The sequence below is a fragment of the Solanum pennellii genome, chromosome 3, assembly GCF_001406875.1.
Source record: "Solanum pennellii chromosome 3, SPENNV200".
Classification (NCBI taxonomy): Eukaryota; Viridiplantae; Streptophyta; class Magnoliopsida; order Solanales; family Solanaceae; genus Solanum; species Solanum pennellii.
This window is the reverse complement of record NC_028639.1, coordinates 53,794,393-53,816,541: the sequence shown is the minus strand read 5'-3', so window position 1 is coordinate 53,816,541 and position 22,149 is coordinate 53,794,393. Positions and strand designations below refer to the sequence as shown.

Below are 22,149 nucleotides of genomic sequence, written 5' to 3'. Positions count from 1 at the left end.
TGACCAGCAAATAGCAGCTTCCGTTTCACGTATTTATCCTTTCGTAAAACCGAAAAGTCTTAATTAACCTCTTTAACTAGTTATTACGATTTCCAATTGGATAAGCCTTTCTCATTCTCTGTCTTCTTGCAGGATTAACTTTCAGTTTATTTTTAATATGATAATTTTAAAATTTAAATAAATTTATTTCTATCATATTATAACTTAAAATAAGTAGTTATTCTAAAGTTATCTACCTAATACTTATATTCTTTTTGTTAAATAATAGTTGTTCACTATTAACTTAGCATATTTTTAAGAAATTACAAATAGAAGAGTATTTTTATTATATAACCTTTTGAATATACTCCTTTCGTCTGTAATTATTTGATTGGTATACTAAATATAGATGTCCAATATTAATTATCAATTTAAACAATTAAAAAATAATTAGTCATTGTTTTCAATTCTACCCTTAATAATTACTTGATTTTGTTTCATTGAAAAGTTACTAGATTTTTTGTATGCTTGGTATAACTCTTCCATAGAGTTATATCAGTCAATTACATCTAGTATCAAATTTTTCAAATATATGACTTTACCTAATAAACAATTGTGGATAGAGGGAGTAATAAATATAATATCTTGAAAAATGTAATAAAGTATTATGTATAATTTCATTAGATGAACAAATATTATTGAACATCTATTTTTAATACGATGAATAAGTATAGGGTGGTTTCATTCTCCTACTTTGTGTAAAGATTATAACCTAAACCGCCAAACTAACTACTAATAATTGCTAAACCCCTATATAAACACCCCCTCTATCTCTCTCAAACACTCTGCAAAACAAAACAAAAAATATCATTATAACAAATTTTATTTTCAGATAGATATATATATGCGTTACCATATTGAAAACAACGCCTCTGTTTTTTTTTATATAGATAGATCATGAGCAACATACCAAAATCTTTAACAGATTCTTCTTTTACTCTTTTCAAATTAGCCATCTCTTCTTCTGATCCTTGGCCTTTCTCTCTTCCATTTTCTTCCATCTAATCCCTCTCTTAATTGTACAGTCTTTTCTCTCAATTTCTTGTTTTTTTTTTTCCTTCAAATCTTGATAAAAACAGAGATGGGTACTGGAGAAAAACACCATCTGAGTTTCCATTTTCATGTACCACACATTAACTTCCATAATCATGGGAAGAAGGAATTGAAGAATATACCAAAAGGGTGTCTTGCAGTTATAGTGGGTCAAGGTGAAGAACAACAGAGGTTTGTTATCCCTGTCAATTATATCAATCATCCCCTGTTTTTGCAGCTACTTAAAGAAGCAGAGAAAGAATTTGGATTTGATCATAAAGGACCAATTAATATCCCCTGTCATGTTGAACAATTCCGCTATGTTCAGGGATTGATTGCTAAGGAAAATCCGCATAATCATCATCAACATCATCATCACCATTCATGGTGCTTCAAGGCCTAAACTTTTTTTTTCCCTATAGTTACATATTTTTGGACTCGGAATTGTCAGTGCTTCGAATGATGTAAATTTCTAGTTTTGGATCGAGTCCTTTTTAGGCTTTTTTTAATGCTCTGTTCTGAGATGTTCATGTACCCAGAAGTGTGGTTAAAGAAGATGAACAAATTAGAATAATATTCATAATACAGAATCATTTTTTTTTCTTTTTCTGAATTATTATTAAAAAATGTTATGGTTCTAGCTATTTTAGACATTTTAATTTCTGTTTCTTTTATATATATATATATATCAATCTTGAACTGTGTGATGTGTGTATGACTCGAATTTCTCTTTTTTTTCCCCTTGATCGGAAATTAGAATAGAAGTTTAGTGGATAGTTTAGCATTTTTATTCCATACTTTATTTTGATATTTAATTTAATTTGAGTGTATAGAAAATCGCTAATCTACCTTCTCCGCATTTTTATTACTTTAACTTTATTTTGTTATCACATCGTTTTTTCTATTTTTATCGTACTTTAAAATTATATTAAATATATTATTATTGTTTAAGAATATTGATTATTGAGTAATAAATGGAAGATTTTTCTCCACAAATGGGTTTTTTGGTGGGAAGGGAAAAGAAGATAGGTCCTAGGTCCCTTGCCACCTTATTGCAAATCTACATTTGTCCCTTTCTTTAATGTCACAATTTGACATCACTAAAAAATCTCCAAAAAATAAAATAAAATATGGCCTTGGTTTATTCATACTTTTGTTTTCATATTTCTGTGGTTCCAACTTTCATTTCAACTTTTGTTTGGGTTATGTAATCCAAAATTCGAAGCTTCCTTTCTATTAGTGCATTTTTCATGTAACGTTTTGTGAAGATTCTTAAAGAAAATTTGTGGCTCATGTAGGAGTTAGATGTTGGAATTATTACGTGAACACTCTTTCATAGATTTTATCTATCGTAAATGTGAAGTAGGTCACTTCAATTATTCATATAAAAATGCTTGTCACAAAAGCCATTGTGAAAATTGAAATAGTATCACCTAGGTCATTACGTGCTGGCTAATAAAATTTATATTACGTGAGAGCAGAGATATTTTATTTTTCTATCTAAACGAAGGTTTAATTCATAACATATCTTCATTATGAATAATAGTTTATATCTAAATAGGTTGAAACCCTAAGTTAAGGATGCAGTGATACTACCACATCCCTGACTTATTTTGTGATACAAAATACGTATTTTACTATTATATGGATACATAGTACTGTTATATTATTTCAACGTTGCTTTGAAAACATAATTAATTCATTTATGTATAAAGAATTTGCATTAATTCTTTGAAAACAAATATTCTTGAAGACTGTAGAGAAACCTATCCTTTTCTTTATAGAATTGAAGCGACTTCCATTTTATGTCTCACCAAGATTAGTGCAAGAATCAAAGACCAATTATTACTAATTTGCTTAATGCTCCACTAACAAATGGTGTTTAATGGATTTCATAATTAATCATAATGTGAATAAGAAGACTAAATCAAATCAAATCATAGATCTCTCAAGAACCATGTAGGGGCCATGTGTTAGAATTTTTTCTTGGGCAAAATTTGACATTAATCTTGAAAGAAGATGCTACATTTTCTCAAGTTGCCACAATGCCCAAAAAAATGAACTGTAAGCAACTAATTTAGACTAAAAGCAAAATGGGGAATATGGATTCTCTTCTCTCACTCACACATATAGCAAATTTGTCAAAATAACATTTGACTTTGGAAATTTTTAATGAGCATTTTCACAAAAAAAAATAAAAATTGACTACTAATCATTTTGTGGCATGGCTTTCTTTAATACAACCCCTCTAACTCCAAAAGATTTGACAGTTTTTGCATCCATTTAGACCAAGCTATTGATCTAGAGTGATGTTTTATCTCGATTAATTATTTTATAAGGTTTTTACTATCTTCCATCGATACAAATATCTGGCACGAGCATGTTTAAAGACTGGGAGACCTTCCATCAATACAAATTTCTAGTACAAACATGTTTGAAGAATGGAGAGGGGCGTGCTTCGTCCCCCATCCATGCATCTCCCTTCCGTCCTCAGCATGCACTCGTGTACTCATAGAGATTTAGTCTATGTGGCAGTGGAACCCTATTGGCGTTATATTTATCAACTCTCGTTTATAAGAAAGACACTTTTGATCCAATAGTTTGACGGGAAAGATAGTTTTGAGACGAAATATAGTTTAAGAGTGTATATGATCAATTTTGAATAGTTTAACGATATTTTTGATCCTTTTCTATGAAATTTATTATTTTGAATACAACAAACAAAACACTCAATAAAAAATAACATCATAAGTAATCCCATCATAATTTATTTATCATTATTAATCCAATCATAACTTGAATTCAAACCAAACGACCCCTACTAGTACTGTTGGTTAGCTAAAGACAAACTTTGATTACCAACGGAAAATATATTGTTTCATAATTTTTTATTTGAGAAACAAAGTATAAAATTATAGTACTTCCTTTATTTATTTCAACTTTTAAAGGAGGTAGTGTGGCAATATAAAATTTTAATTAATGCAAGTAGCTAAAATTGGATGAAACAGTGGAAGCATTCATTCCTGTCTCTACAACAGGTTGCATCTTACTATTATTATTTGTCCAAAGTGGAATATAATTCCCCTAATTGAAGGGAAAAAGTAGTGTTACCCAATCATATTCACTTCCCTTACTTTAGACACCATTCTTTGTGCTTTCTCCTCATTTCTTGTATCTCTATAATGTGTGCTTTACTTTTCATCTTCTATAAAGGTTGGCTCAACTTCAACCCCAAAAATTCATTCCTATAAAAATAGTTTTAACGGTAATAAATATATATAATAATAAAGATTGTTAAACTTTTTACCAGCAATAGTTAATTGCTATCGAATTTAGTATCGATATAAACTTTAAAACACATTATTACTGCTAAAAGTATATATTCAACAGCAATACTGCTAAATATGATTTTTTGGGTAGTAAATAGTGCTCCCTTCTATACAAGTAGAACAAATTGGTCTTAAGAATTATTATCTCATCAAATTTGATATTATGTTATCTCACCTTAAGTATGATAAAGTTAATTCAAAGATAATCATCCGTGAACCAAATGACCTTATAAATTTTGGCTCAACTTCAAACCACCACCACCCCCCACCCCAAAAAAAATATACGAGTATCATAAAATGATTAAAGTTCTCTACCCTTAATTATATATAAAAATAGAAAAAGTCTAGTATTAAGTGATTTAAGCATAGTAAGAAGCTTATCGATGTGTATCCGAATTAGTCAAGCCCTTGAACGGTTGTGTTGTTAGGAAAGAACCCATAAAAGGTTGTTGTGAAGCGGAATAAAATAACAAATATAAATATTATGTATGTGTACAATTATATTCTTCAAATTCTTTTATCGTACCCTAAATAATATATTAATCGATTATACAATGAGATAAGCCTAAAGATCACTATTTTAAGATGGTTAGATTAGGATCGTTTGGTGGGCTGGACAAGCATAAATAATTCTCAATTAAAAATTGAATATTGCTTTATTTCTTGTTTGGTTACTAATCTTGGGATCTGTGACTGATAATTAGTCCGGACTAGTGATCCTTATCTGAGTGTGAAATTACAGTCTTATATTAGTTATCCCGATATAAAATAACAAAAATCATAAAAATACCCTTAAGGTCCTTTAAACCTTTTTTTCAGTACTAAATAAAACGGAAGGTATTTTTTATTTTTTTTTAAACAAACAACTTTTCTGATTCGCGATACATGTTATTTTTAATATAACAAACAAACAATCAATAAAATAAATCAACCTTAACTTGTCTTCATCCAAAATAACCGCTTAGTATGTTTAAAAATAAGAACACAACACTATTCACTAGATGCTACTTGAGGAATCTAAAGTGTTATCTGAAGACATTGTAATAAAGATTTCCATATGTATATTATTTTGAATTGAAAAAAAGAATAGTTGGGAGTTCATGATACAATAATATTCAATTTTGGTTATATGTCAATTGTTAGTTTGGTAGTAGTTGTTCTAAGTTGAGAGGGGAAATTCAAATGTTGTTTTCCCTATCCACCTGCCCCCTACCACAACAAAATTATGTATACACTCTTGTTACTTTGAACTATCGTCATCGAGAATTGAATAGTAGTATAATATAGGAAGTTCTTTATCCATATCACACCGATATAATTGGATTAATTTCCGAAAAGCCCAATGGAGATTATTTTTTTTATATATCATTATCAAAAAAATATATCATATATTATTTTTACTGTTAAATTTATAAGTCAAAGTTTTTAGGTATGGCATTCCAAAATTTTGGTTACTTAAGTGGAGGGTCTATCGGAAATAATTTGATTTCTGTTTTCAAGATAGAATAGGATCTGTGTATACTCTATCTTTCAAACCCCACTCGGTGGGATTAATACAAAGATTTGAGTAGATAGACTCACATATTCAGTGTTGTAGCTATGATTGAAACCCAAAAATATCATGTTATTATTTGACCTAATTATTATTAACTTGATTGATGATCCTTTTAGGGACTTTTTTGTAGTGGATTATTGAGGCAAAACATGGACTAATGCTTTGATGATGAACATGGTGATAATGCTTGAAGATTAGTTAGGTGAGAAACTAATCTGGTCAATCGTGACTTGTTAAGCAGCATCTTAACACCTGGCTAATGGACCATTTGCCAGTTTGGTATGTTGCTTTAACAGCTATATATGGGCTTGGTCTACTTAAGAAAACCATGAAGAAAATGGCAATTCCCATCTAGACGTCCCTTGATCATTTTTTTTACACATATATTTTAGGATCAATATGTTCGGTGCCTGAACAAAGTCTTATATTGTTAGTTAAAAGAAAAAACTACTTATAAGATATAGGAATACCCCCTAGTGTGAGACCTTATGGAGAAAAGTATCATATTAACTTGGCACATAGCAGATAATGTCCACCATGTTTAATGTGTTTTTAAATTGATTTTTAGTAAATATAACTAATATTAGAATCACAGTGTGTTGTGCTTTTGGATTGATCTAGTTAATAGCTAATATTAGAGTCAATGATGTGACGAGATGAGTATGAAATTAGTGGAGTGAAATATGGTGTGGGCCAGGATTTACTACCTTTGATTGTCTGTAGGCCACCTTTACGTATAACTTTTGCATGTCTATAGGCCGATGTACAACCTTTACGCATAATTTGGAGACATACAAAACAAAAACAAAGGGGCCTATCGATTTTGACAGTCATAAACACTCGAAAGATGTTGAATATACGAACAAAAGTCTCACATTGATAGCTGAAAAGAAAAAAAGTCCATAGAAGGTGTAGGACTTTTTAATGGTGTTAGATATGTCAGGACAAACTGTATTTATTTGGTCCAAAGCAGATAATATCACATCATTTTAATAGTATTTCTAATTGATTTAGCCCAACAACTGATACGAGAGTCCATGGTTCGCTAGACAAGTATAGAATTGGCGTAGTGATTTAGTGGGCCATGACCTACAACCTTTGCCTGTCTACGAGTCAAAGTCTCATATTGATAGCTGGAAAAAAAATGAAGCTATAGTCTTCGATACTCTTAAGAGTGTAAGGCCTTTAAAGAAAATCATGCAAACTTGAATCAAACGAGAACAATATCACACAAGGATATATTTGGATCATCTTAGCCCTACACAATTAAACAGTAGCTGCAAACATGCAAGTCACTTTAATTTTCAAGTAGGTTGATAACCAGTAGCAGAATATGCTCAGCCAAATAATAGGACTACTACCTAGCTGGTAAATTGTAGAAGAAATGAACTTTTTAAGCTTCAGATTGACAAACAGCAATTAGCATGCTCCTTGAAGTTTTCTTCCCCAGAAAAATTAATTCCACAGATCCAAAATCCAAATCGCCAGTTATTAAAGAATAACGATCCTCACAACATCAATTGGATATCTTTGACAATAGATAAGTTTAACACTTTCTATTACTGCACAAAAGAAAAAAAAAGAACGAAAAGAATAGAAACTATAATCTCTTGTTCTCTCTTTGGAGCAACTGATGTGCTCTGTGCAGCCATGTTATCGATGATGTCTTGTGCTTGAACTTCGCATCGTCACACCATGCAAAAACTTGGTATACCCAAGGAAACTCAATTTCCTATCGGATGGTCTGATCCAATCCTTGAGAAAAGCATAAGCCGTAGGGCCCAAATTCATTTCCTGCAAACACAGATATCACATCAAAAATAGCTAAGATGGATCAAAATACAGGCACTGCCCAGTACACCCTTCACTTACCTGTGCTAATTCCTCAACAGAAATGACACGGTTTCCTTCTTGCTCAAAATAATTGAAAGCGGCACTAGCAATATGTTCCCAGTTTTCAAGAGCCTCAAGCTGATATGTACTAATTGCAGCAGCACAGAACTCTTCAAAATCCATTTGTTTATAAGATAATGGTTCCAGCTTCAATTGAACAAACAAAAATATGAGTTTAAAATTGTACAAGTGATATGATGTTATGTTATGTTCAAACAAAAAGATACAAGGTGCAAGTTCATGGACTTATGGTCTAGAAAGAAGAAATTTCACATGCTTTTCAGGAATCAACAAACTGCTAGGATTTATCTTTTCATTCGGCAACTAACTATTCCTAATGCCATAGGAAAATGACACCTTTTGCTTAAATGCTACTCAGAGCGGGGCTTTCAGAATGAAGATGATATTGTTTCTTGTTTGAAAGAGTGAAAAAAATGAGGTAAGCTATATACAGGACGCATAGTAGCAGAAAAAGAAAGATAACTTCCCATTGTATTTAAATTTAGAAACAATGAGGAGTGATGTCTTGGTCGAAGAGTCCCTTTTAGCCTATGTTGCTCAGACTCTTCCAAAATATTACCATGTGTGTGTCAGATCCACCAAAAAGCCATGCATATTTGGAGGATCCGAGATGGGCACGGCAACATTTTTGGAGAGCTTGAGCAACAAAGCATTTAACTAGCAAGGACACAGAAAGCAGAAAAGATTGCAAGAACAATGTTATCTTCTATGCCCTTTCCAAGGTTATCATAAACAAGTGCATTAAACGTGCTAAGCATGTGCCCTCACTCTAGAACCCAATAATTATCACTTAAAAGCATGAAGTGATATCTAGGACATTAATATTGTAGTGCATGTACCAATACATAAATGATAGAAGTCGGAGAGAAAACGAACACAATCAGTACTAGTTACTACAATAGCATAGGTGCCTCACCAAATTTATGATGTCAATAACTCTGGCCTCCCTCATGGCATCAGTCGTTTGTTTCATAAGTGCCTGCACAATCAATTCATGATGATGCAATCAGGAATCAGAAGATAGATGGAAGATGGTTCGAAACACACTACACGCAAATAATTGTAATTTATTGTGAAATAAAAATTATACAGTAAGACCACCAACCATCCTAAAATTATCGAGTGACACAAAACCAGCTTTCGGTTCCAATAAATTAAATTGAGCCTTGAGGTATATTAATTCTTCTTCTGTCAATGCTTTTGAAAGAGCCTGCATTATAAGAACAGATTGAAATGATTTACACTCTCAAGATAGAAGACTTCAAAAGGATGCTCCAAATAAGCAACAACTGACAACCACCAGTATAGGAATTACCTTCAGTGCTGCACGTTTCAAGGGTGATGTTCGAATATAAGACTTGACTAATTTGAAGATCAATATGTCTAAGGGTACAAAAGGATTTTCAGTCCTTAACCATGGATGAGCTGCAAATGCAAAATGAATCCATCAGATCCACAGGGTGAAACGCGTGTACAGTAAAATTAATGAAAATTGATACATGCCAAGAGAAATCCAGATACTAAGCAGAGAGTATCTCCCTGTCACAACGTCATTGATAAATGGCCAAATACACAGATAATCCGTCAAACTTGGAACGAAATGTCAGTTAGACACCTTAACTCTAACTTGGAGTCTTGGACACCTAAACTTGACAGCATTGTGTTTTGTGAACCCTTCAGCGGATAAAACCTCACAAAAAAAAACATATTACCTTTACATACTGATGATGTATCAGAAGATCAATAAAATAAAGACACATTTCATTCTAACAAACCATGTTATCCCATAATATCCAAACAGAAAAATAAGAATATTTAATCTTCAGCTTGTCCCCTCCTTTCCTCGTCTTTCCAAAAACTTTACTCTTCATAATCCTTTTAATCCCTTCAGAAAATAGCAGAAGCTTAGTGGCGCGTGTTTGGGTCATTACCAACAGTACTATCAAGAAAATTTCAAGGCAACAACTGTAGATGCATTCATCTTGCCTCTCCACCATGGAACAATTCTTTAGAAACAACAATTCTTTGGGGTGGCTGATTTTAAACCTTCTATGCTCTTTTCAACTATTAATTACTCAATGGGGGGAAAAATGAGAAGGCTAAAATCAGAAAGAAAGAGAAAAGAATAATTTAAGAAATCAATGGTGAAGGCTCAAGAAAGTGTTAAGGCAACCACCAACATTCGAGCTGATAAAAAGAGGACTGCTCGTTGATGGGCAAGCTTCAGAGTTGGATGCTGTTATTGATGAGCTAAGACACTCAATGATGGCAGTGATAGAACGTCTTCGAGATAGATCATGAGGAAGTTTCTAGAGATTCTGCAGCCAAGGCCGTAAAGTCATTGGCAGCCATGGCTCAGTTTCATCTTTGGGCGGGCTGCCAAATAATTTAACATCTCTCAGCGTTTTAGAAGCTTCTAGTTATCTCCTTTTTTAATCAGTACATTGAGACCCGAATTTTTTTGGTTATGAGCTGAAACCACGCTCTGTGGTTCATCATGCAAGGAAGAAGAAAGATATGTTCAGGGGTGGCTGGTTCTGAGGAAGGGTGAGAAAATTGAAGACAATGAAAGGGTGATTCCTATAGTGATCTCTGATAGATGGGGCTTTTTAGAAGAGAATGAGAAAGTTAGCAGAAAAGAGGCATGTTAAACGCTCCAAAACTGAGTGTCACATGCATGGTTTGCCACATTAGTGTTTTGTATTTATGAGACATTTTAGTCAATAAGAAGTGTTCAACTGGTCATAACTGAAGATGAGGTGTTCAAATGACATTTCGTGCCAAGTCTGAGGGACGGTCTATGTATTTGGCCTTGATAAATGGAACATTCTTGTTATAAAGCAGATAAAGTGAACATAAACAACTTACTCAGTGCTTGAGAAGCAGTCATTCTCTTCCTATGGTCTTTATTCAAAAGCCTTTTCACAAAATCTCTGGCCTCTGCTGACACTGCAGGCCAAGGCGAGTCCTCAAAATTAGGATCAGCTCGTAACACAGAACGGAAAATGCCAGACTCTGTACGTGCCCAGAAAGGTCTACTTCCACATAACAAGATATAAGTTATCACACCAATACTCCACATATCTGCTTCAACGCTATATGACCTATGAAGTACTTCAGGTGCAACATAATATGCACTGCCAACAATATCGTTAAGACGCTGATCTGCAAAAGCAGAAGAAATGATTGTTTACATCTTAAAGGAAGTGCGAATACCAAATTGACAAGGATAGGTGATCTCATACATGATACAGAAAGTAAATGAAAACATACCCTGCAGAGCAAATTTCATAAGCAAAAAACACCATAAATCAGGAGTACCAATTAAAATGGATCAACAAAATAAAGCATTTCACGTCCTTATCACAGAGATTAAACTTAATTGAAATGGATTATTAGACCTGGCTTAGCAAAGAATAATTGGTGACTGACCGACTGTGATGTGTGATAATAATGAAAAGTTGCATGCCCTATTACAGCAGAACTTTTCAAATCACACCTAATCCACTCATCTTGACATTTCCTAAAATCGATTTGTTAAGCAGCTGATTTGTTGTCCAAGGTGATAAAAATTATCATAACAGAAAGAGAAAGAGAATCATGCTGATATTTCGATCAACTTAAACTACTGAACATCTGCGGAAACAAAAGGTATCAACTCCGCTGCTTTTGATTTCTAGACATCCAATACGTATACAACTAGTGTTTTAAATGACAGTTTGGGGACTCATTTTGGGAAAGAGATAAAGAAATTCACAGCTGAACTTGTGAAAGTCTTACTTCCCCACTCACCTTACACCGAAAGCTTGGAGCTAACCATGTAATTTGGCTCACCTCTATTGCCAAATATTTTTTGATAGGGACCTCTTTTGCCAAATAAGCAACTAAAGGTTGCATCTAAGCTGGGTCTTATATCAAAGATCTATGTCCTTTATGTAAAATGTGGAACAATGGCAAGAACTCCACAAACAGCACTACAACCTAAAACTATAGGAAAGAGTATTTGTCTATTAAGATTACGAAGCTTAAACTGATTTACTTGATATCTTTTAAAGAAACAACCAGCTGCGTCTGTGGAAATTTGTTAACGTTTAGATAAAGATTGCTTTCCTAATTATGATTAGGTTTCTACTGATTACTTTCTCCAGGTGTTCCACAGTAACTACTCCCTCCAGAGGCGAACCCATGATTTGAAAACGGTGGGGGCACTACTAAAGGCAGATGCGGGTTAGTCAAAGCACTGACACTTCATTGGAAAATATTGTCAAATAAGTATTAACGTTGAAGGTTTATATAAATATCAATATAAATTAAACAAGAATATAGCATAGTTCACTCTATTGTCGGATAGTCTTGACCCTCTGTGTACAATTTGAGGTTTCTAGTTCGAATCTCGCCTGAGGTTTTTAATATGCCTTTTTTGAAAAAAAAAATGACAAAAAGAAAATGCAACACCAGAATCGAACTCAGGACACTCCGTTTGCGAAGAAGCGCAATGAACACTGTCAGACCAATGCACCAACTCAGCATATGTGTTTCAGGGTGCACATTAATTATATGATCCTTATTGTATATACACATAATAAAAACTGAAGTAAAAGGGTGCACGTGCACCCACTCCCTCAAACGTGCGTCCACCTCTGCTCCCTCCCGTCCGTTTCAGACTGTTTGTCCTACTTTCCTTTTTAATCTGTTTCAAAAAAATACATCTTTTCCTTTGTAGCAACTCTTCATTACGACTTTCCACATTGCATGTTTAAGATGATATGATTAAAAGGCATTTTGGTATATTTGCCATCTTTTTTTAATTTAAGACCACAAGATTCAAAAGTCTTCCTTACTTAAACTTAGTGTCAAGTCTAAATAGGACAAACAACTTGAAACGGAGGGAGTAGTATATTATAATATTTACTTTTTTAATTTAAGACCACAAGATTCAAAAGTATTCCTTACTTACTTAAACTTAGTGTCAAGTATAAATAGGACAAACAACTTGAAACGGAGGGAGTAGTATATTATAATATTTACCTACAATTACAAAACTGACCCAAGGAATTACACCTGCATCTTTTAAGTTAGTCACAAGACGAAAAAGAGAATATTTTCAAAGTTGTGAAGCATCCTAACAGAGACCTTTTGGAGTGTGGTAGGCCCCGCCTCATCATAAAATTCGAAAACAGAAGTGGGACAGGAAGTCAGAAGTCAAAACTCAAAGGGATTATTTGTAGATTATGTGCATTTTCAAGAAGCCACGGCATCAGTGGTCATTAAATGACAAGTGATAATCAACCAAAAGGAAAAATAAAATCAAAATCGTCTGTCTTATCCAAATGCAATCATTACCTGGTTTAATGAAATCTGATAGACCAAAATCAATCACCTTCATTGGTGAATCTTCATCTTTCTTTGCAAAAAGAAAGTTCTACAAGAAAATCAAGTTACAGAAGCAGTTAGATCAGTGGAATAAGCGGAGAAAATCTCCCCAAAATATGATTCACATTCGTGAACATTTTTAGTGAGGTTATATAGTACCTCGGGCTTCAGATCGCGGTGCACCACACCTTGAAGATGACAAAAGGCGACAACGTTTAGTATTTGAACCACAATACTTTTGGCATCCTCCTCTGTGTATCTCCCACCTCTGGGAAGGAAATGAGAACGACATTTTAAATTTAACTTTCCATTTTATATTATGATTAACATCCAAATAGCAAAAATTACCTTGATAGAATTCTGTCCAATAGTTCCCCGCCTTCACATAACCTATTATATAAGAAAGCATTGGAAGAAAAATAAGACGTAGAGAACTCACTTCATAATTAAGTTAAGGCAACAGCAACAACCACATCCTAACCAACAAATACTCAATATCCATTCCGCGGCATTAGTTCCTCTTTCATTCAAATACAAAAGTCTCTGACATTAATTGAGATCATCTAAGTCTAAATTTATTCTAACACTGACATACAAATCTTTGACTAACTAAAAAGACTTCTGTCAAGAGTGACCTAATTGAAAGTTTACCAACGTGATCGAATTATCTTAAAGCCATTTCAAACTATCATACCAACAATCTGGAGGCTATCAAAGGTAAAAAGTTTGGAATGAAGATTCTTGACAAAATAAAGAGGTACCTTATCAAAGCATAAACTTCGTGTAAAGAAATGGTTTCTGACATTAATCGAAAGCATCTATAGCGAAATCAGCATAACTGAAGTAAGACAAAATTGAAGGAAAGGAAAGACGTACTCCATTACTATGTAGACATTGTTGGCATCCTCAAATGCATCATAAAACTTCACAAGATTCTGATGTCCAGATAAGGCTTTCAATATCTTCACCTCCCTTCGAACATCTTCGATAGAAATAGCGGTTGTCATCTGCCAAACAACATTCATCCCATCAATAGCCTACTCCCAAGTCAAACTTAACACCTATTACCATGTCATTTCCAGAAAAGGTAGTATCCACACAATGTAAAGGTGATCCCACTTTAGAGAGAAGGGGATGGCATATATTTGAATTGCAATCTCTCCTACCAAAACGAATGTCCACCTTTATATATACACACACACAGAGAGAGAGAGAGAGAGAGATTGATATATGTTACAAACACAACCTCAAGTGTTAAGAATCACCAAAATTAAATAAAATGCTTATGAATGTAGCTGACAAGCATCCAACTGCTTCGTATAATGTCTCCGGTTACAGGATTTCATATATAAGTCAGACTAAATGGAGAATCAATATTGACAGAGACAAATGAGGCCCTGGTTAGTTGTCTTAGTATGCCATCAAGTCTGGCGCACTTGTTTTAACACCAAGAGATAATTCAAAGATATGTATGCATATACACAGCAAATTATCAGTCACCTTGTAGAACAGCTAAGCTTCTTAAGTTTCTATTAATTGCCTTACACCATTACTAATCTAATCTTATAGTTACACTGGCTTGAAACAATTCATTTATCTTAGAAATCTATTAACATGTATTCTACAGTGTGCACTTTTTTCGCAAAACATCCCATGGACATTACACTGGACAAAATTCCCAAATTCCAAAAAGGGAGAACTCCGAAACTACAATAGACTTCCACCTACATTATATAGCTACCTATGATATCTTATGGATTTAATCGGAATTAAAAAGCTTCTCTAGATTGGGTGATGTTGCACCCTCATAAGATCATAATTGAGTGAAAAATAGCAGCAAATTCATACACATACCACACACCTTAGCTTTGGAAATGATCTTCACAGCCACTGGCTGATTTTTGAGTTCGCCTTTTTTACCTTTTGCCCAACAAGTATGGCCGAAATGCCCTCGACCCACCTCCTTTCCCAATTCATACTTTGATGTCAAATTTTTTGGATAGCCGAAGCTTTTATCAAGCTGTCTCTCACCTTCACCACCTTCATCTTCCGGTATTGGCCCTTCTTTCGGCTTTACCGACGTCCCTCCCTGACGCTTAAAGATCGCTGATAGTATAGGTTTCGCCGGCGATGGCGGTGGAAATGGCCACTTGAATTTCCTTCTCGGCGTTCCAACCGGAGATGGCGATGGAGCTATTCCAGCAGGATACGGGCTCTGAAACGGACTGGCTGTAAATGAGTGAGCTGGCGTACTGTTGTTGGTGTAACTCATCCCATTCCCGACTGATTGACGTAGCGGTGAAGGTGGTGGTTTAGGGCGATTGTTGGTAGATACCACAGAGTTTCCATCTCCGATAGCAACAACGCTACCACCATTTTCACCGGAAACACCCTTACTGCAACACTGCCCCATCGAGAAAAACTCCGATCACCGCCAGTCAAAGTCCACTCATGCGACGGTCAACAAAACCAAAAAGTAGAAAACAATCACCGGAGAAACGCGTCTTCAATAGAAAATGAAAAATCTATACCCCAGAAAACAGAATAAATAAAAAATACTAATAATAATCAGATTTTGTAAATTTCAAAGTATGTATATATTAAAAAGAAGCCAAAGAAGAAGAATAAATCAAATCAAAAAATATAAAAATAAAGACTGTAGTAATTGTTGACATTAAAGACATTTTTGGATCAGAAATATGACGTCAACACGTCAGAAATCTCAAAAACCTTAGCTCTTAATCACCTTCTAATTACACTGTTAAACACAAAAAAAATCTGATTAAAATGAATACAGAAAATTGCAAATGAAGGACAAAAAGAAACAACTTAGACGTTGAACGGCCCAAGAAGTTTCTTTCTTTGGTAAAATCGCTGCTTTGAAACTTTCTTGTTTGTGCAACTTCCAAAACGCCGTATATTATAAGTTAGCAGAAAAAAAAGTCAGTTAAAACCAGTGAAAACACATTGCCAACTTGTCTTTTTTGTTAGACTTTTCACATCATCACATAAGTTAATTAACCTAAATTAAACATAGGTATATCTTGGAATATCTTATTTTAAATATGTAAAAAATTATCGATAATTTTTTTTCAATGTATTTCAATCATGTTAATAAGTTTGGAGTGTTCTCATTTATCTCATGGTTAATTGAGAAATAACTGTTTTTAACGTGTTACGTTTTAACTAACTTTTAAATTTTGCGTATATCAACTTAATACCTTGTTCGGTAGAAAGGATAAGGGAATATTAATTACGAATTAATTGTCGGACGAGCTTATCTCATGTATAGTTGGGATAAAATCGCGGTATAACTTATCCCGGGATTAGTTATCGCGAGATCGGGGTGTTACTTTGTTTCCATATTGAGGGTGAATAATAATCTCGAGATAATTAATTCTGATATGACTTGTTCTTCAATCAAACGTGCCTTAATAATACTAGATTAGGCTTATAAAGCGACAAAAACTGTTATTAATTAGAATAAGCAATCCAGATCGAATTATTTCATTAATTTTAAGAGACTTTTAAAATGAAAATAATCTTCAAAATTCTCTAATACCTCAAAATAATCGCGGAATCAGCTTATTTCAAAACAAACATAAGATAAAATTACTCTCGAATCTTATCTCAAAATTATTATTTTTATCCCGCGTAAAATGATAACTAAAGTGTGCAACCCCTAAACTAACTAGCACTTAATAAGCATATTGATTGGGTTGGGAGGGTAAAGTATATCAAGTAAATTAGATAAGGCACTTTAAAGCAAATATGGTGGAAATTTGAGAATGGCAAATTATAATAAATACTAGTCAACTACCAAAAAATTATGTGGGCAAGTCAAAGTAATTTGGTGTGTTGTTTTTTCAATCTTCTGGTGCCAAACTAAATAAGGCAAATACAATTATTGGGAGCAAGTGTAACTGTAAGAGTAGTTGTAAATTCAACTACCAAATATTGAATCTTCATTAATTTTCCATGTTAAGGAAAAGACAGAGAAAAAAAAAGCAATAAAACTTTTAATTTTTATATTTTGAAGGTATAAGATTTAAAATTTTCTATTTTGATCTTTAATAAAAACTTGCAAGATTAAATTAATATAAAGTTTGATTAATTTAATCATATGATTATACTAAAAAAGAGATAAATTTATTTTGGATTTATGGATTTCCTTTCTTTTCTTTGTTTATTTTTCTCAAAAAATTTGCAAATAAATTGATGTTGTAATTAATTAGTTATTGAACATTTCTACTTCTAGATTATTGTTCTGATCCATTATATTGTGATACATGATACAAAAGTAGAAATTTAAATAAGAAACTTTATTTGAAATGAGAGCAATTAATTTAAGGCTTTAGCATTTTCTATCAGATTTCATAAAAAATGTATGCGTGAATCTCCTCATATGTGGCTCATGACATTTGAGGTGGTCCGGTTCAACATTTTTTCGCAAATAATATAGTGAAATTAAGAATATTTTTAAAAATTGAAAATATGTATTGTTTTCTTTCCTTATTCTTTTTCTTTTGAACATTGATATATTCATAAACTCAGGATGTGAGACTGAGTTTTCATAATGAAAAATGAAGAGAAAATAGTAGTATTCTTAATCCCTGAGTTTTTAGTTTGTTACGATTTCAATCCTTGTATTATTTATTATCTAACTATATTTAACCTTTAATTAAGTTGAATTTATGGGTTTGGTCCAATCGCCATAGAGGTAGATGGGAGTTTGGATCCTGTTTTGATTTTCGTATGAAAAAAAAATTCTAATATTGATCACTTTCTTTTTCTTATTTTAAAATCATATAACTAATGAAATAAATTTGAGTAACATTTTACTTATATTATTCAAAAGTACGAGATTTCAAAGTAAAAATAACTTTGAAAAAAATAATCAAATCGATCTTTGAATTTTCTATAACATTGAAAAGTTGGTGAAAATATACTTATGAGGTTTTCTATAACATTGAAAAGTTGGTAAAAATATACTTATGAGGAGAGTTATTGGAAAGAAAATTTATTTGGAAATTGCTCTTTTACTTTTTTGGACCAACACTAATAACTAACATTAATTTTCATTTATAGTTACTGGAAGATCAATTAATATTATTAGTTTCGTAAATTAAATCACACGTTTTATTTGGGTAAAGATTAATCAGTTTGAGCAACATAATCTATGGTGTATTATATTTATGCAAAATGCATGTATGTGTTGAGAAGGAAGAACAATATTATTTTTTACCAAACTATGAAATTTTTGCTTTAAGAAATTAATCAATCAATCATGGCTTTTTTATTTTATTTTATTTTTTTGAGAATAGCACAAATTGCAAATCACAGGTTACAAATGCAATTTTACACGTGTTTACTACAAAAGTTGTGTTAACAAAGGTCTTCGAAATAGAAAGGTATATGATAACAATTATTTTGATTTTTGGTGCAAAATAGTTATCACATATTAAATATGGAAGAGAGCATACTGATATTTTAGTATTTATTTTGATATTAATAATTTCAGAATAGATATTTTTATAAGAATGTATAAAGATAATATCTCAATCTTAGATATTGGGAAAATTATTTTGGACAATGTTACTTAACTAAAATTTGTTTTAAAAAAAATTATAATACTAAATTCAAATCTATTGCCATTGCTACACCAATTCAAGTATTCAATACTTGTTTTTCGTGATTATCTTAATTTAAAATTTTAGCATAGCAATAAAAACATGTTTAATCAACCAACACAAGTTGTAAGCTAATAGACTTTGAGATTAGATTTTCACTTCTTTCTTTTTTTACATTCAATTATTATTATTATTATTATTATTATTATTATTATTATTATTATTATTATTATCTAAAATAAATGTTTATGAAATTTCCATACATATAATAAAATATATTCTTGATAGAATAATGATATTGTACTGAGAAACAAATTTTCCACATTATAAAAGATGAAAAAGTTTTTTTAAAAAAAATAAAAATTAAGTATTCAGCAAAATCAACTATAAAATTAAATTTAAATCCAATACAAATTTGTATACGCCTCTTTGTCTTTGTAATAAGAGTTGTGCATCATGTGATTATGATAAACCATATACATAAATGACTAATGAGTATATTGCTTCTATTAATTGGCTTTGTAGGATATGATAGTAATAGTAATAGAAACTATATTTTATTTTTATGTTATTATAATTCTTGAGTATTTAAATTCATTAATTTTTACCAATTAGTGCTAAATGACATTTAAAAATAAAAATTTATCGAATCGTATTAAAATTGAAACAAAATCTAATTTATTTTATACATTATATAATAATAAAAAAATAATTTGATATAATTTTTTTAAAATAATCAAATGAACTAGACCATTAACACCTTTATCGGTTGATACTTTTAAGTAGAGGTACTTACGATTTGGATAAAAGTCGAAAAAAATCGAATCAAATCAATTTTAGCTGGTTTGGTTGGTTTGGCTTTTAGAGTTTTGAAAACTAATAATATTTGGTATACTTCTGATTTTATTTGGGAAAAAAAATAAAGAGATAATCGAACCGAATGATAACTTATGTGCATATGTTTTACTAATATACATACTCAACACTATATTATTTTTATAAACAGCGTTAAAGATCTTATATATGTTTTCATTAAAAAAAATTTATAATTTACTTATTGAAATGAAAATGTCTAAAGTGAAAACACTTATTGATTTCATATTCATGAGTATCTATAATCTGTGGGAACAGATTAGGATCAAAAATATCATTAAACTATCTGAAATAGCTCATGTATACCCTTAAACTATATTTTGGCTCAAAACTACCCTTCCCGTCAAACTATTGGGTCAAAAGTGCCTTCTAATTAACGGAAATTGTTAAATGCCATGTGGATGTCACATGCACGCCAATAGATTTTCACTGCCACATAGACTAAAAGGAAAAGGGTCAAAAGTACCCTTAAACTATCCGAAATACTCATATTTATCCTTAAACTATATTTTGGTTCAAAACTACCATTCCCGTCAAACTATTGGGTCAAACTTGACCTTCTTATTAGCGAAAGTTGTTAAATTTCACATGTGCCACATTGACTAAATCTCTAAATCTTAATTACTCATTTTTCCCTCATTTCATTATTTTCCATAAACTATTCACGGCTAAGGTTTCACAGTTTTCTTCGTCGCTGGGTTTCAAAGTGGATATTTGTGGTTATTGGTTATTAAACTTTTTTCTCATTTCATTGTGTTTACAACCACAAAAATCCACTTTGAAACTCAGGTCTGAAGAAAGTTATGAAACCTTGGCCGCGAAATGATGGGAAAGTTATGAAATTGTAACTATCATACTTTGAAATCGTAAACGTAATAAAATAAGAAAAAATATTTACTAACCTACAACCATGAATATCCAATTTGAAACTCAGCCCCGAAGAAAGATATGAAGTCTTAGTTGCGAAATTAGGGGAAAGTTGTGAAATCCTAACTATCATGCTTTGAAATCGTAAACATAATAAAATAAGAAAAAACATTTACTAACCTACAAGCATAAATATCCACGTTGAAACCCAACCACGAAGAAAAGTATGAAACCCTAGTCGGGAAAGGAGGGAGAACAGGTGAATATATAATTTCTGGAAATAATGAAATGAGGGGGGGACGTAATTAGAATTTAGGGATTTAGTCTATGTGGCAGTGGAACCTTATTGGCATGCAATGTGGCATCCACATGGCATTTAACAACTTTTCTTAATAAGAAGGGTACTTTTGATCCAATAGTTTGACGGAAAGGGTAGTTTTGAGCCGAAATATAGTTTAAGAGTATATATGAGCTATTTCGGATAGTTTAAGGATATTTTGACCCTTTTTATTTAGTCTACATGGTAGTGGAATCCTATTGGCATGCAATGTGGTATCCACGTGACATTTAACAACTTCCATTAATAAGAAAGACACTTTTGACCCAATAGTATGGCGAGAAAGGTAGTTTTGAGCCGAAATAAAATTTTAGGATATATATGAGCTATTTCGAATAGTTTAGAGGTATTTCTGAGCCTTTTCCGTTTGTGGGAATGAAAATGTTACTTACTCTTCCTTATTCTAGGTCAAATAGTGAATTTTAAAGCTTTGTTCATAGTAAATTTAGTAATTGGAAGTTCACTAATTTCAATAGTTCTGGCTGTTTTTCATTTTGATAGATTATTGTCATTCTTTCACATTTTGAATGAATTGTTTATATTATTTTTGTGTATGGTTGATAGACGAATAATCGAACCAAAACAAATCGAAATCGATAACCACCAAATCAATAAATATATATTATATTTGATTTGGTTTGATTTTGATAATTTAAAATGAATTAATTACGGAAATCTCGCCTTTTAGTTTACTTATTACCATTATCCCCAATAAGTTTTACAAATTTTCAAAATTTATCATTTCGCGCATCATATTAATGTATCTCGTGCATCACACTAGTGTATCTCGCTCACCAAATAATGTATATCACACATCAGATTAGTATAACTCGCGCATCAGATTAGTGTATCTCGCGCATTAGATTAATGTATCAGCGCTTATATTATTGTACCTGTTTTGAGGAATTTTTGTAATTATAAACTTTTAAGGGATATATTGTAATTTTACCTTAAAGGTATGTGAATTCTGTAATTTACCCTTTTAAAATCATTAAGTTGGTTTGACTTTGATTTAATCAATAACTGATCCAAATCGACCCGTTAATACTTTAAGAATTAGTTTGACACATGCTTAATGTTGTGATTAAAATATATGAATTATATGTGTTGTAAATAAGAATAATAAGAAAAAATTACTTTAACTATACATTTTTTTTACCATATTTTCTATTATTACTTACCCTTCTAAAAAGTTACAAA

At 31.9% G+C, this 22,149-nt stretch overlaps 2 protein-coding genes across 3 annotated transcripts; one reads left to right on the top strand and one right to left on the bottom strand.

Annotated features, from left to right (window-relative positions):
- The first annotated feature begins 820 nt into the window (after positions 1-820).
- On the top strand, positions 821-1,711 carry LOC107013712 (auxin-responsive protein SAUR32). The gene has a single exon (XM_015213586.2). It carries the CDS (start codon positions 1,121-1,123, stop codon positions 1,472-1,474), a length of 354 nt encoding a protein of 117 aa, XP_015069072.1. The 5' UTR covers positions 821-1,120; the 3' UTR covers positions 1,475-1,711.
- A 5,631-nt stretch (positions 1,712-7,342) lies between these two features.
- On the bottom strand, positions 7,343-16,062 carry LOC107015314 (CDPK-related kinase 3-like). Of its 2 annotated transcripts, none has more exons than XM_015215548.2 (11): positions 15,104-16,062; positions 14,119-14,249; positions 13,591-13,632; positions 13,402-13,510; positions 13,213-13,291; positions 10,738-11,034; positions 9,185-9,294; positions 8,975-9,079; positions 8,786-8,848; positions 7,828-7,995; positions 7,343-7,749 (listed from the first exon to the last, which is right to left on the bottom strand). In XM_015215548.2, the coding sequence occupies exons 1-11, from the start codon at positions 15,653-15,655 to the stop codon at positions 7,609-7,611; spliced, it is 1,797 nt and encodes a 598-aa protein (XP_015071034.1). In that variant the 5' UTR covers positions 15,656-16,062; the 3' UTR covers positions 7,343-7,608. The 2 variants fall into 2 exon arrangements, with proteins under 2 accessions (XP_015071034.1, XP_027771580.1); XM_027915779.1 differs by having other exon boundaries at positions 15,097-15,235.
- Positions 16,063-22,149: the final 6,087 nt, after the last annotated feature.

Bases quoted from the DNA above. Each gene is read 5' to 3' on its own strand.
- LOC107013712 (XM_015213586.2), top strand. From the start codon at position 1,121: ATGGGTACTGGAGAAAAACACCATCTGAGTTTCCATTTTCATGTACCA.
- LOC107015314 (XM_015215548.2), bottom strand. From the start codon at position 15,655: ATGGGGCAGTGTTGCAGTAAGGGTGTTTCCGGTGAAAATGGTGGTAGC. The intron at 14,250-15,103 runs GTGTGTGGTATG...GTTGTTTGGCAG, and splicing joins AGATCATTTCCAAAGCTAAG to ATGACAACCGCTATTTCTAT. The intron at 7,750-7,827 runs GTAAGTGAAGGG...CTGTGTTTGCAG, and splicing joins CTGTTGAGGAATTAGCACAG to GAAATGAATTTGGGCCCTAC.